This window comes from Delphinus delphis, chromosome 11, assembly GCF_949987515.2.
Source record: "Delphinus delphis chromosome 11, mDelDel1.2, whole genome shotgun sequence".
NCBI classification, from domain to species: Eukaryota; Metazoa; Chordata; class Mammalia; order Artiodactyla; family Delphinidae; genus Delphinus; species Delphinus delphis.
Genome location: NC_082693.1, coordinates 82,926,726 through 82,941,761, shown reverse-complemented (window position 1 = coordinate 82,941,761; position 15,036 = coordinate 82,926,726). Strand labels below are relative to the sequence as shown.

Sequence of the window (15,036 nt, the reverse complement as noted above, 5' to 3'; positions counted from 1 at the left end):
TGCACAATGACAATTGAAAATGCTAAGGTAACTATAAATGTGTTTGGCCACATAATTGAGTATAGAAAAATACCTCTTTAAAATGTATGTGGGGATTAATTTTATTTAGAAAATCCTACAAACACAAAATAATTTTCTCTAAGAAAATGACAGAATTCAATCTAAGAGAAAATCTAAATCATTTATATTTCTACCTAAAAGCAAACTTTGTTAAACAGAAGTAAGTTGACAGGAGGAAAAAAACAAAGGTTCATTTTCTTTAACTCTTTTCTGGGATTCCAACATAGGGTATAAGTAAATCACTGATAAAATAAATTTTCATTGCAAAGGAATTAGAAGACAACACTGAATGATAGAGCATTATAAAGTTTCTCTTTAAAGAGAAAAGATAGTGAAGCACAGGAGAGAGAGAGAGAGAAGGTAAAGCAATCATAGATAGATATGAACAATTTTAGACTAAAATCAGATTTCTAGAAAGTGGCTCAAGCAGAAAATAGAAAAGATCAAACAGGACAATTTTTAAAAAATCCTCCGCAATGTAATAATACAATTTTAAACCGTTATTCTAAAATTTTAAATGTTTCTATAAATGAATGTTCATTAATTAAAAATATCACCAACTCAGTGTTTGACCGAATTGTTGTTAAAATTGGTGAGTATCAATGTCTTGCACAGAATACCAACAGTAATTTAGTATTTTCTTCATAATGCGATGAAGAACAAGTAAATGTCAATTCCAGTGTAAGTCTGGTATATACCGACTCTCCTATTCTCAAGCAAAATAGCACAATCTTTGCAGCAGAGACCTCAGGTTCTGAAGAAAGACACCTTTGCTGCTTGCCAACTTAGACAAATTGCTTGCTATCTCTCTCAAGTCTCTAATTCTTTACTTATAAATTGGGGAGACTACTAAAAGATACTGCTGTGAGGGCTGATATAAGTGAAAGCATTTAGCAAAGTTTTTGACACAAATATCTATGCAAATATTTCCACAGCAAAAAACAAGAACACAAAAACAAAAAACACCACTCATACTCTCACAAAATACTACTTTTATATATAACTCCCTCACATTCAAATGTTCAATCTCCCTTTAACTAACTTTTATTTTTTCTCTTCACACTTTTCTGTAGTTCCCAAGTTTCCTATCCATAGCATGTATTTCTTTTATAACAAATGAGGTGTTTTTTTCAAAAATTTCCTTTATAGACTTAAGTTAATATTCACATACATATAACTTCCACATTACTTACCTAAAAAGTGTAAGAATAGAAGTTCCATTATGATGAATTGTGTTTTCATCGTCATATAAAAGCTCTGCTTTGTTTTTGGTAGGAGCACTGGCTGCTTCTTCATCCAAAAGAACTAGTAAAGTTTTCACAGTATCTCTGCCACAGTATGCAGTGCCATGGTTTATGGCATGAGATTTTGGCTAGAACAGGAAACAATTTCAAATAAATGTAACAATCACCCCAGCTGGGTCAATCAGCCACTCTTTTCCATTTCATGTGCTATTGTTCTTCCTCTTCTATTAAGCTATAAAAAAATCAGCCACGAGAAGTGGCTCTACGGCATGTGAATATTTATCCCTCAAGCCATAATAAAATCAATCTTATGAACTTCCAGAAGCACAAAAAATATAGAAAATAGTATCATCAAAGGAAGACATTAGATTTTGGTCAAAATAACATTAGTCTTTATAAGTCAGAAAGTTTAGCTACAATCTATGTGATCTCAGCCTCGTGACTTAACTTCTTTGTATACTGATATTTTTTCTCTCTCATACCAGAAGTGAGATTCTGGTGATCTGAATACCAACCCCACAGATGGCTGTACAGATCTACTCAAATGCAAAAATAAAAAAACTAGTTGACCTTCATTCATTCACTAATCACCCATAAGCACATACTAAGTCCCAAGAATTGCATTTGAAGCTAAGGCTACAAAGGTAAAAACTAGTGTCTCAAGGAACCCGTAGGCTCTTTTATAAAATAAATAAGTAACCAATAATGGCATTACAGAGTGCTAAGTGTTAGTTCCTTTTCTTAAATATATTTATTTATTTATTTAGTTATTCATTTATTTATTTATTTATTTTTGGCTGCATTGGGTGTTCGTTGCTGTGTGCGGGCTTTCTCTAGTTACAGCGAGTGGGGGCTACTCTTCGTTGGAGTGCGCGGGCTTCTCTTGTTGTGGAGCACCGGCTCTAGGCGTGCCGGCTTCAGTAGTTGTGGCACACAGGCTTAGTTGCTCCGCGGCATGTGGGATCTTTGCGGACCAGGGATCGAACTCGTGTCCCCTGCATTGGCAGGCGGATTCTTAACCATTGTGCCACCAGGGAAGTCCCCTAAGTGCTATTTCGAAGAGAATGTATAAATTGTGCAGTGGGAGCACATCCAAAGGTCATGATCAATTTACCCTGGGATCAAGGATGGCTTCATAGAGGAGACACAAAAGGGTAAGAGAGAACATGGTATTTTCAGAGACTACATGGCATGAAATGGCTGAAGATCAGGGTAACAGACAGGGAGTCATGTGAGATGAGCCTGGGAAAGCATTGTATATCAGACAAAGAAGTTATAAGTCAATCTGTTACAAGGTTAAAATCTCTTCCTTTATTAAGCAAGGAAATAAAATGATACTATTTACATTTTAGAAAAATGACAGCAATGATGGGAATGTGTAAACTATTTATATTCCAGGGTAAGACTGTTATTAAATCTGGAGACAGGACCACAAATTAAGAGACTGTAATAGTCCAGCTCAGAAATGAAGACGGTAGTAGCAGTGAACTAAAATAGTAGCTGTGGAGATAAAGAAAAAGCAGATTAAAAGGGAAGAGCTGGAAAAACTTAGTAACTAGATGGAAGAATAGGGAAAATATATGATAAGATAATATTACACATAGACACACGTAAGAACAAACTCTGATGGCATTTCTGGCCGGGTTCATACCAACTAACCAGTTGTATGTGCTGTATACCTCTGGGAAAGTTGCTTAACCTCACTGTGCTTCAGTTAAATCATTGGTAAAATAGGGATGATGATAGTGCCTAACCCATAGGGTTGTTGGACATTGTGCTTAAATATCAGAGTCGCCCTTTTGAGGACATCTGTTATAGTTGTACCACTTTCCTCAGGTTTCATCAACATGGTCTTGGCCTCCTTTCTCTACTTGGCTGACTCAGGCTACCAAGTGAACTGTAATGTATAGCTACACCAGAATTTTAACAAATTGCCTATCACAATCTAGTGCTTGACATATATTTTTCATTAGTACCAGAGAAGTCCATACTGTTTAATACTAACTTCATTGAGAATTACTGATTTCTATTTTCAAAGATGTCTAATTTGGTTGAAAACATAAAATTAAGAACCAGGTTGTCTGCATCTTTATTTCTTGTGACAGGAAATGGGAGAGATTGGGCACTCTTAATTATCTGAGCTGTGACAGTTCCTGATTTATACTTATAATAAAACCTGGTTGTCATTTGAGCCAAGCTGTCATAGGAAGTGTTAACACACATGAAATATGTGGGGAAATAACTCAGAATCTCCCCCATGTCCCGCCTTCAAGTTAAACTAAAAACACGCATTGTTATAGAAAATAGCTAAAAATAGTGCCTGAGGGCTGCAGAAAAATAAGTGAATCATAAAAATTAAGCAAAAGTCTTTCTTCATACATGGGCTATCACAATTATACCTAATAAAAAGGGGATTTTGTTACCTGAACAATTAAACTGCAACAAATGAATTACTGTAACACGTACTCCAAAATTCTGTTCTAGAACTAAAGACATGGTAGTCAATTTCTCCTATAAAACTATAGTTTTAATACCTTATAATGACAGACTATCTATGTAAGAAAAACAAGAAAGAGGTAAATTTTCTGGAATATATAATTAAACAATTACTAAGCATAGGAAAAATTCCTAATGTCTGCAGTAATCTGGCAATGGAGGTAGTAAATAAGAGATCACGGAAATAGAAAAATTCTATAAAAGAAAAATAAACTGCTGAGTAGAAACTATTTCTGCTGTTGTTCTGTGGAGTGCCTAGTACTGGGGTCATAACCAGAGACACCAGACTCTTATTTTATACCTGATTAAATGGGAAAATAATTGTTTTATAAAAATAATTATTGAAAAATATGACAAAACACCTTAATATCCATCAAGAATTATAAATTTCTAGTGCTACAAGGGATACTGAAGATTATCCAATGTGCTTCTTTAACAAACAGAGACAATTTGGCCCATAGAGGTTATGATTTACCCAAGTCGAACATAATCCTGCATAATCTATTGAGAAACTTATATTTTCAACATCTTATAACAGAGTAAACACATTCTTCTGACTTAAGTAGCAATTGTAAACCATTTCTACAGCAAGTAGAAGATATAATGTTTTGTACAGAAGGATAATGAAAAATAAAAACCTCATTACCCGTGCAGGACTGATGTCAGTGGTACTAAGAGCTAAGTCTACTTGTTGAGAATTGATAATACTTTTAATCCTCAAATCCAAATCTTGAGCAACTTCCTCTATTGCTTTATAAAAAGGATCCCTGCTGTTCTGGCCTTTAATCAGCTGCATCTTTATCACTGAGAGTATCCGACCCCCTGCAATACTGAAAATAGAAATAAGATCACTTTTATAATGGTATGAGAAATGTCAATATGCTTATAAGCTTGAAAATATAATTCTCAGAGTTAATCAACACTTTTCAAAGAATATGGCTTTAATCTTAGAAATCAAACAGTAACATATTTAAGAAAAGGATGAGAACCATTAGAAACAAAATTTAAAAGTTTTTCTAAAAGCAAGTTATTTCAGTAAGGTAAGTTACTTCTTCCTTGATTTAAAAGCTAGATGAAATAATTTAGTTATATACGATATATGATAAAAGATTCAGATGCAGTTATATACATGCAATATACTTAAAATACATACCTTTAGGTACAACAAAGATAACACAAACTACCTCTCATTGAAAACCTAAAATCCTACATAACTTAATCTTTTTTTTAACATCTTTATTGGAGTATAATTGCTTTAAAATGGTGTGTTAGTTTCTGCTTTATAACAAAGTGAATCAGCTATACATATACATATATCCCCATATCTCTTCCCTCTTGCATCTCCCACCCTCCCTATCCCACCTTTCTAGGTGGTCACAAAGCACCGAGCTCATCTCCCTGTGCTATGCGGCTGCTTCCCACTAGCTATCGATTTTACATTTGGTAGTGTGTATATGTCCATGCCACTCTCTCACTTTGTCCCAGCTTACCCTTCCCCGTCCCCGTGTCCTCAGGTCCATTCTCTACATCTGCGTCTTTATTCCTGTCCTGCCCTAGGTTCTTCAGAACCTTTTTTTTTTTTTAGATTCCATATATATGTGTTAGCATAAGGCATTTTTTTGTTCTCTTTCTGACTTACTTCACTCTGTATGACAGACTCTAGGTCCATTCACCTCACTACAAATAACTCAATTTTGTTTCTTTTTACGGCTGAGTAATATTCAATTGTATATATGTGCCACTTCTTCTTATCCATTCATCTGTCGATGGACACTTAGGTTGCTTCCATGTCCTGGCTATTGTAAATAGAGCTGCAATGAACACTGTGGTACATGACTCTTTTTGAATTATGGTTTTCTCAGGGTATATGCCCAGTAGTGGGATTGCTGGGTCATATGGTAGCTCTATCTTTAGTTTTTTAAGGAACCTCCATACTGTTCTCCATAGCGGCTGTATCAATTTACATTCCCACCAACAAGAGGGTTGGTGCAAGAGGGTTCCCTTTTCTCCACACCTTCTCCAGCATTTATTGTTTCTAGATTTTTTGATGATGGCCATTCTGACTGGTGTGAGGTGATACCTCATTGTAGATTTGATTTGCATTTCTCTAATGAGTAGTGATGTGTTTCTTTCATGTGTTTGTCGGCAATCTGTATGTCTTCTTTGGAGAAATGTCTATTTAGGTCTTCTGCCCATTTCTGGATTGCATTGTTTGTTTTTTTGATATTGAGCTGCATGAGCTGCTTGTAAATTTTAGAGATTAATCCTTTGTCAGTTGCTTCATTTGCAAATATTTTCTCCCATTCTGAGGGTTGTCTTTTCATCTTGTTTATGGTTTCCTTTGCTGTGCAAAAGCTTTTAAGTTTCATTAGGTCCCATTTGTTTATTTTTGTTTTTATTTCCATTCCTCTAGGAGGTGGGTCAAAAAGGATCTTGCTGTGATTTATATCATAGAGTGTTCTATGTTTTCCTCTGAGAGTTTTATAGTGTCTGGCCTTACATTTAGGTCTTTAATCCTTTTTGAGTTTATTTTTGTGTATGGTGTTAGGGAGTGTTCTAATTTCATTCTTTTACATGTAGCTGTCCAGTTTTCCCAGCACCACTTATTGAAGAGACTGTCTTAGCAATGAATTTGGTAAAGTAGCAGGATACAAAATTAATGCACAGAAATCTCTAGCATTCCTGTACACTAATGATAAGGTTACATAACTTAATCTTTAAACCAATTCAATAAGTATTATTACCCATAAATTACAGATGGAAAAACTGAGTCTCAAAAAGGTTTAATAGCTTGTCCAAGAACACACAGTGTTTGTTCTCGGCTAGGAAGAAGGTGGTAAGGAAGGAGACTGACCTTAAATACATGATATTGCACTCTAACATGAGAAGGGTTATTATATGGAAGAGGAAATTAAACTAGTTAATACTAATCTAAAGGAAACCAGAGACTGGACCAATTATGGCCAACAGACAAGTATTTTTGCAAACATGAAATCAATTCTTTCTTTATACTGAGTCTGAACTTCAACGAATTTGGGTTGCAGTTCTGCTCTAGAAGGCTGACCTAAAATCAATGTTACAAGGAGGAAGGATTTTGGTCCATTAAAGGTGTCCAACAATAAAAGAGGGCTCTTTTTTGAAGTTAAGAGATCTCCATCCCTAGAGGTATCCCTGGAAAGGCTGCACAGTGTCTAATGAGAAGGTGGTGTGGTCTGGCTATGGAGTCAGACAACCTAAGCACACATCACAGCTCCCTCATTTTCTACCTTGAATATGCTATTTAACCTCTCTGTGACTTTTATAGTAGCATAAAGGAAATTATGAATAGTGCTCATCCTCACTGCCTTATTGCCAGGCTTTATATTTTAGGAAAGAAGCTAGGTTCCCTAACGACACTGGAAACATGACCGTTCACATACAAATAGCTTGTCCAAATAGAGAAGGAAAGTTAGAAGAAAACTGCAGAGAGTGCATTACATCAGTATCTTCCAAATTTGCCTGATCATCAGAATCATATTCAGCATTTGTTTAAAATGTCAGCTCCAGTGAGTACACCTCCACCTGGAGGGCAGGCCGGCTCTAAAAGGGAGAAAGAGGCTGAGGGAACCATACCCAGTTCTTATAATCTTACCAGTTATGAGTCGGGGAGAATGAATGAAAGGTAGACAGAGAAATGTAGTGTTTTCTGGAGGAAGTTCCTCCACATGGACACATGAAGCCAGAGAAGAAGGAGGTCCCCTCACTAATAAATGGGTCTAAAATATAGGAGGAGTAATGCAAATACTAACAATGTAACTGGTTAATATCTGAAAGGGAGACTAGTAGATTAGTCTCTGCTGATACAAAGAACCCACTCAGTGATGTGCTAATTTCAGTGCACTGCTGTCCTTCTTAGGGGTTAGGGGCTCACCTATACGTCATCTGCTGAGCTTGATGTGGATCATGGCCAAACAGCCCTTTGTTAGAGTCTGGCCAGAGCACGTATAAGAAAAAGGGCCTGATTCTTGAAAAATAAAAAATAAGTAAAAAATAGAAAATAAAATAGAATAAAATAAAATAAAATATCAGCTCCAGATCCCATCTTACTGAATCACAATCTCCAGACAAGGATACTAAATAGCTGCATTTCTTTTGAAGATATCACAGGTGATTCTTATGACTAGACAAGCTTGGGAAACATTTCATGAAAAAATTAGCTCCCTGAGAAAGGAACCATATTTTACTAATCATCATACTAACTTGGCACACAGAAGAAATAATTGATATCGCTATTGAATAAATGACCGCTATCACACATAAGAGTGTGAAGTTTTTACTTGTAAGATTAAAAGACATATATTTTACTATTTTTCATATTATTATTATTTGCAGTAGAAATGCACTTAGAGAGTTTCAACTTACACTATGGCAGACTAGTTACTCTAGGGGAACATTCCACTAAGCTTGGTAAGAATCGGGGGAAATCTCCAAGTACCACCCAATTGCTTCCCTAAAAAAGTAACAAAAGCTGGAATGGAAAGTTGAAAGCTGTGAGTGGTAAGCAGGATGAATGGGGGTTTTCCTGAGGACAAAAATCTCTAGTAGCAATATGATCAGGATGCAAACTCTGAGTGGGAGAGAGATTTCCACACTGAGTCTGAACCTTCCAAGGGGGAAGGTAGCTAGTATGGCTTTTATTAGATTTATTCTATGTATTTTATATTTTTGAAGTTTTAAAAAAAAAAACATTTTCTATTTGGTTATGACGTAGAAATACAATTGCTTTTTTTAATTGATCTGTGCCCAGCAACACTGTTAAACTCTACCATTAATTTTAATAATTTGCCTTTAGATTCTTGGAGTTTTCTACATACACAATCATATTATCACTAAATAGAGTTTTATTTCTTCCTTCTCAATTGTTACATCTCATATTTCTTTTTCTTGCCTTACAACACTGAATTGGACATCCAATATTACGCTGAAAAGAAATGAGAACAGGAACTCTTGTCTTGTTCTAAATCTTAAATAATGTGCTAAAACATTTTACCAAGTAGGCTTTCTTAGAAACCCTATATCAAGTTAAAGCTCTCATTCTTAGCTCATTTTATGCTGAAAGGGTAGTAACCCTACACGTTGGGTATGTCCCAACAGACACCTCACCTTGGGCAGTCCCTGAGCTTTGTCCCCCTCCCTCAGACTTTAATGACTATAAGAACAGACCCTCCAGATCACCAAATTCAGCAAGTTCTTTCAAAATAAAAGCTGGCTTCCCTTCTTGACTTCCCTCTCTGACTTTCTTCCTTCACCCAGTTTTTGGCCTATTTTCATTACATTCACCTACTCATCAATGCATTTAAGTACTTTATAAATATGTTGTCCAGCAGTATTAATTATTTTCAATGGAAGGGTCAATCAAGGGACCTAGCCTGCTATACATCTGTAATCAGAAGTCTGAACGGACTCTTAAGAATTATTTTATGTAAACAGGCACTCTTTTCCAACTGGCTTTTTCTTAATTTTCAATTAAAAACACAGAAAATAATTGGATGAAATGTAGCCAAAATGAAAACATAGTTAACACCATGTGCTTTTTCTGGGAAGTAATCTCTAATGGAAGAGTTTTGGAAAAGATTCAGAAGGATAATCAAATATGAAAGTGTCACAGTATCAGTTATAAGAACAAAAAAGAAAAAAAAAGCTTTCAGTACTATTAAAGGTAAAAGTCACCCTTGCCCTCTTTTCCCATTCTTTCTACAAGAACAAATATTCTAAATTTTAAAGATGATATAATCCCCTGAATGAACTGTATTTAGGAAAAATTCATAAGATTTGTATTTCAGTTGCTTGCCAAGCTCAGCATTTTGACCCTTAGCAAAATACCGCAAACACCAGTGCTATGACTAGTCTATTGCTATATGTTCACTGTAAGAGCCGACATTAGCTCTTCAAATACCTGCTCAGCAACATAGCATAATTCAAATTCTTGCCTCTAGAGCCTAGAAACTCCTGAAGTTTTAATCCAAATGATGCCAGGACATTTGTCATAGGCACTGGGGATACAAAATGGATAAAAGATTTCTTTTTAAGAGGTCACGATTGATCAGTTGATACAATGAGATAACAAAGGTATAGAGGGGATTTAAGTGACGAGGTAAGAGAAGAAGGAGGTCTTCAGGAAAGCATCCCAGAAGATATGACTACTCTGGATAAACATTAATAGAAGAATTTAGGTGAGAAAGAGGTTAACCGAAGTTCCTGACTGCTAAATGCATCACATTAAAGCTCTGGGGCAGACACAGAAAAATGAAGCTAGTGAGGAAAAACACAATTAAATCCCCAAGACTGAATCAAAACACAGTGACTGAAAGAGAACAATAAGCAATAATACAAATAATGGGTAATATTTTAATGAATTATTGACTACCTTTACTATATAGAATGACTTGTCTTTTCCCTACCATCTTTAAGAATTTGATAACTATTTGCTAAATAAATTGTATCTTTAAAAATTAAATGTGATTAAAGGTACTACATGAAATGTATCAAAAATGATTCTGAAATATTTTAAAATGAGAAATGTAACACTAGGATTCTGGACTGGATAATTTCAGCTAGACTTAACATTCTATAAATGCATAATATTTCGTCCAATAAATATAATGCAGGTGTGTACTAAAAAGTTGTTATGTAATAAAATTGAAATACAGAATTTTAAACATTTGAACAACAGGGTGCTAACTAATTTATGTAACCTGAAACTCCTAATTTAAGATGTTTTTCAGGTGAAAGTACAGTATGTATTTTATGGTGGCACCTACTGGCAAAGTGTAGAAATGCAGCCATACTATAGCTAAGATGGTCTGATGAAAAGCTGGCAGCAGAGAGGTAAGTGTGATTTGGATTCCTCCCCTGTCTGTCTATTCCCCACCATTCCTTGGACTCAAAGATTATTGTGATTCCCTACCACCACCACCACCCTATTATAAGACAATTAGTACAAACTTACACTCAGCTACAAGGGTTAATGTACAAGGGTACATTTTTATCTCTGAGTTTTAAGGTTGAGGGACAGAGGCCAGGGTCAGATACAATCAGGAGGTAGAGAGTATAGAATTTGTACACCATACTGAGGTTTCTGGATTTTTATCCTGTACCTAATATGGAATCATTGAAGGGTTTTAATTATGGCGGTAACATCTGCTGTTTTGAAAAGATCACTGACAGCAGTGAGAACAACAGGATGGGGCAACTCAAGACTGGAGGCAGAATGAACAACTTGGAGATAAGTAAAAAAAGTCCAGGCAAGAAAGGATGAAAGTCTGAAAACAGACTTTCCATAAAAAATGGAAATAAGATAGTAGCTACAGGAATAGAGATAACGAATATCAAAAATGTTAAGTAAGAAGAATTGATGGATCTTAGTGAATGAAGGGACAGAGAAAGGGAGAATGGACTTGAGGACATGGAGAGGGGGAAGGGTAAGCTGGGATGAAGTGAGAGAGTGGCATGGACATATATACACTACCAAATGTAAAATATATAGCTAGTGGGAAGCAGCCGCATAGCACAGGGAGATCAGTTCAGTGCTTTGTGACCACCTAGAGGGGTGGGATACGTAGGATGGGAGGGAGGTTCAAGAGGGAGGGGATATGGGGATATAGGTATGCATATGGCTGATTCATTTTGTTGTACAACAGAAACTAACACAGTACTGTGAAGCAATTATACTCCAATAAAGATGTACTAAAATAATAATAATAAAAACATATGTTTCAAATTTCTGCTTGGGCAGCTGGAGGCAGAAAGGCTTCATCAAGCTGGGTACTTTGGGAGGAGGTACCCATCAAGCAGGTACGCAGGGAAAGATGAAGATTTAGCTTGGGAGATGCTAAGTTTGAGTTTCATTTGACATAACAACCTATAGGTACATAAAGATACATTTTGGAAGCTCAGGAAAGAGTTTGGATTTCACTGAAATATGGATTTAGAATTTGCATATATGCAGTCAGAGAGCTAAGTAGAAAATAAGAAAACAAAATCTCAGAAGTTATGGGGAAAAGAGCTCTAAAAGAGAAAATGATCAAACTTCAGGACTCAAAGAGACCAGAGGCTATGCCAACTAGAAGATCATAAGAAGATCTTTCGCAAAACAGCTTCAGTAGAGTGGAAAAGTGAATAAGTGTGAGTCAGTTAAACACAGACAAGTAAATAAGTATTGAGTGCCTACTCTGTGCCAGAAACTGTTCTAGGGCTAGGGAATATTAGTGAAGAAAATCAATAAAGCCCTCATAGAGTTTACAGCCTCATGAGACATATTCAAGATATTTTAAATCATTAGAAATTGGGAAGTGGAATAAAAGACAGTATTTTTTCAAGAATTTGAGCTATAAAAGGAAGGAACTGACAAAAACAGAAGATGATTTGTTGTTTTTTCTTATAATCTTTATAGACTGTGGCTAAAGGACTAGTAGAAGTTGAAATTATGAGACAAAATGAATAACCAATGAAACATTGTCCCAATAGGTTACCCATACTATAGGAAATATCCTCCCTTCTCCTCATCTGGACTTCATTTCACCACCATTCTCCATGTCTGGTTAACTCCTTCAAGTTCATCCTTAAGCTCAACCGTTAACAAACATCCAGGTAAACACTCCTGACACTCTTATCCCCGGCTCCCACAAAGTAGGTCAATTGTCCTTTCCTCTGTACATCTTTCCATTATTACATAAATAGAATACATGTTTTAAGTTTTTGATAACTTTACTATTTATAACCATGAAATGCATATATACTTAACATAGGCAAAAATCACCTTACAGAAGAAAATAGAGATTGCTCAGATGGACTATTTAAACACCCACTTCTTCAGTATCGTCCCTAGAACACAGATTAATTGCTCATTATGACCAAACAGGATATTCAAAATAGATGGCTGCTAAATTGAAGAACTGAAGTGTACCCTAGGTGCCTCTAAAACGTACTTCTACCCTTTTGTACAAAAGTGTATGTATGGATGTACTTTTACCCTGTTAACTTACCCCAACTAGAAATTCCTCCAAAAAGGAACGTAATTATAACAAATTACATTGGATTGAATATATGCACTTATATCTGCTCCCTCCTAAAGTGCCACTAAAGTGACAAAAAGGAAAATGTTTTAAATCCATAAAGAAAAACAGAATGGGAGAGGAGACAATAGTCGAGAGCAGAGACATATCATGAAAGTACAGAAAGATGAAGAGCAGATGGAAAGGTGATAACTGACTACCCAGAACACAGAAAGCTACAACATAAGTTAACTGCTAAAAGATACACCAATAAGAAGTAATCTCAGAAACTGAAGGCAATACTGAGGGCTATGGTGAAGGTGTCATTGCAAATAAGAAAGCTGGTTGACAGTCTATGTGAGGAACACTTAGACCCCTGAATCTCCTCTCTTATTCTGAGCAATCAGGCTAGTGCACTTCTGTCACCTCAGCATGGAAAGCAGGATTATGCTGAAGAAACTAAGCCAGAGAGGCTCCAGACCTATAGGTACCAATGACTGAAAACAGAGGGACTGAGCAAAAGTCTACATATTGAACTGGGTGGCTCAGCATCAACCTACCCTCCCTCAAATGCCAGAATATTGCTAGCCAGACTTCCTGCTTTCAGAAAGAGACTAAAGGATGCCATTGTGGAAATTTTGGGGTAAGTTCCAAAGAAAAGACCTGCAATTATTCACATTTGGAGAATTCCCAATAAAAGAGCCAAGTGGCTACTATGCTATAATGAAGTCCACTGTATAGAGCTGCTAATCACCCTTATAGGGTCTCATTCCTAAATATGAAACAACAGTCCAGAATCACCCTACATTTTAGGAACATGAAAGAGGGCAACAGAAGCAAAAAGAAAAACATTCAACTAGATAAAACAAAGACTATCCAGGAAGCAGATGAAAAATGATCATATAAATTAAATAACCTTGGAGAAATAAATGAAGCATAAGATCACATACAATCAAATGTGAGAATAATGATATATATCTCCCATTTACTTTTTCTCAGAAAGCTACTTGAGCAAAATAAGGGGTTTAACCAATTAAAAATAAAGTCATGGAATCCTGGAAACAAGGCAGAGGCAAAGAAAATTCACAAGGTGATGAAGCTTCATGGCTGACACTCTGAAACAGGCCTAGCAAGCAAAAGTATACAGACTGAATGAAGAAGATAGATGACTCTCCAGAAGGAATGTCTTCAAGGGCAAAATTCAGAACTGATAGATGACCTAATAAAAAAGAAGAAATTGTATACTTTCATTGGCAAACTTGATAAAGAATTGATAATAAATATATAAGAAGCAAAGCAAGAGAAAAAAGTAGATAATCATTGACTCCAGAAAAAACCAAAAATGTATACAAGAAAGGAAGTATAATAACAGTATATAATATAGCTGTAGGTAATAATTACAGAGTTATAATAATGTAAACCCTAAAATATGATTTAACCTGATACTGTGGTATAACTATATTAGAAGGAGAGAAGAAGAGAAGTGTGTGTATGTGTCTGTGTGTGTGGTAGGAGGGGGAGAGGAAAAGAGGAGTATTGGGAGGTTGGTGAGTGTGTGGCAAATCCTCATCTTCCATGGTAGGAAGTTAATAAATAATGCCTAAAATTGAAACTCAAAATTAGCTGCATAGGCCAACAAGGGCTTAACATCCAAGATACAGACAGCTCATATAACTCAGTATCAAAAAACAAATCAACTAATCAAAACTTGGGCAGAAGACCTGAATAGACATTTTTCCAGACAAGACATACAGATGGCTAACAGGCACATGAAAAGATGCTCAACATCGCTAATTATTAGAGAAATGCAAATCAAAACCACAATAAGGTATCACCGCACACCTGTCAGAATGGCTATCATCAAAAAGTCTACAAATAACAAGTGTTGGAGAGGATGTGGAGATAAGGGAATCTCAAACACTGCTGCTGGGAATGTAAACTGGTACGGCCACCATGGAAGACAGTATGGAGGTTCCTTAAAAAACTAAAAATAGAACTACCATATGATCTGGCAATTCTACTCCTGGGTATATATCTGGAAAAAATGAAAACACTAATTCGGAAAGATATATGCACCCCAATATTCAGAGAAGCACTATTTACAATAGCCAAGACATGGAAGCAACCCTAGCGCTTAATCCAACAGGTAAGAATGAAATATTGCCATTTGTAACACTGTGGATAGACATAGAGAATATTATGTG

At 35.9% G+C, this 15,036-nt stretch overlaps 1 protein-coding gene across 1 annotated transcript in view; it reads right to left on the bottom strand.

The window, feature by feature from the left end:
• Positions 1–15,036, bottom strand: part of PARPBP (PARP1 binding protein) — an 83,270-nt gene that overhangs the window by 13,914 nt on the left and 54,320 nt on the right. The window contains exons 7-8 of the mRNA XM_060023894.1: positions 4,447–4,630; positions 1,254–1,432 (exon numbers count right to left, since the gene is read on the bottom strand). Coding sequence (XP_059879877.1) covers positions 1,254–1,432; positions 4,447–4,630 — 363 coding nt within the window. The remainder of the gene's footprint in view (positions 1–1,253; positions 1,433–4,446; positions 4,631–15,036) is intronic.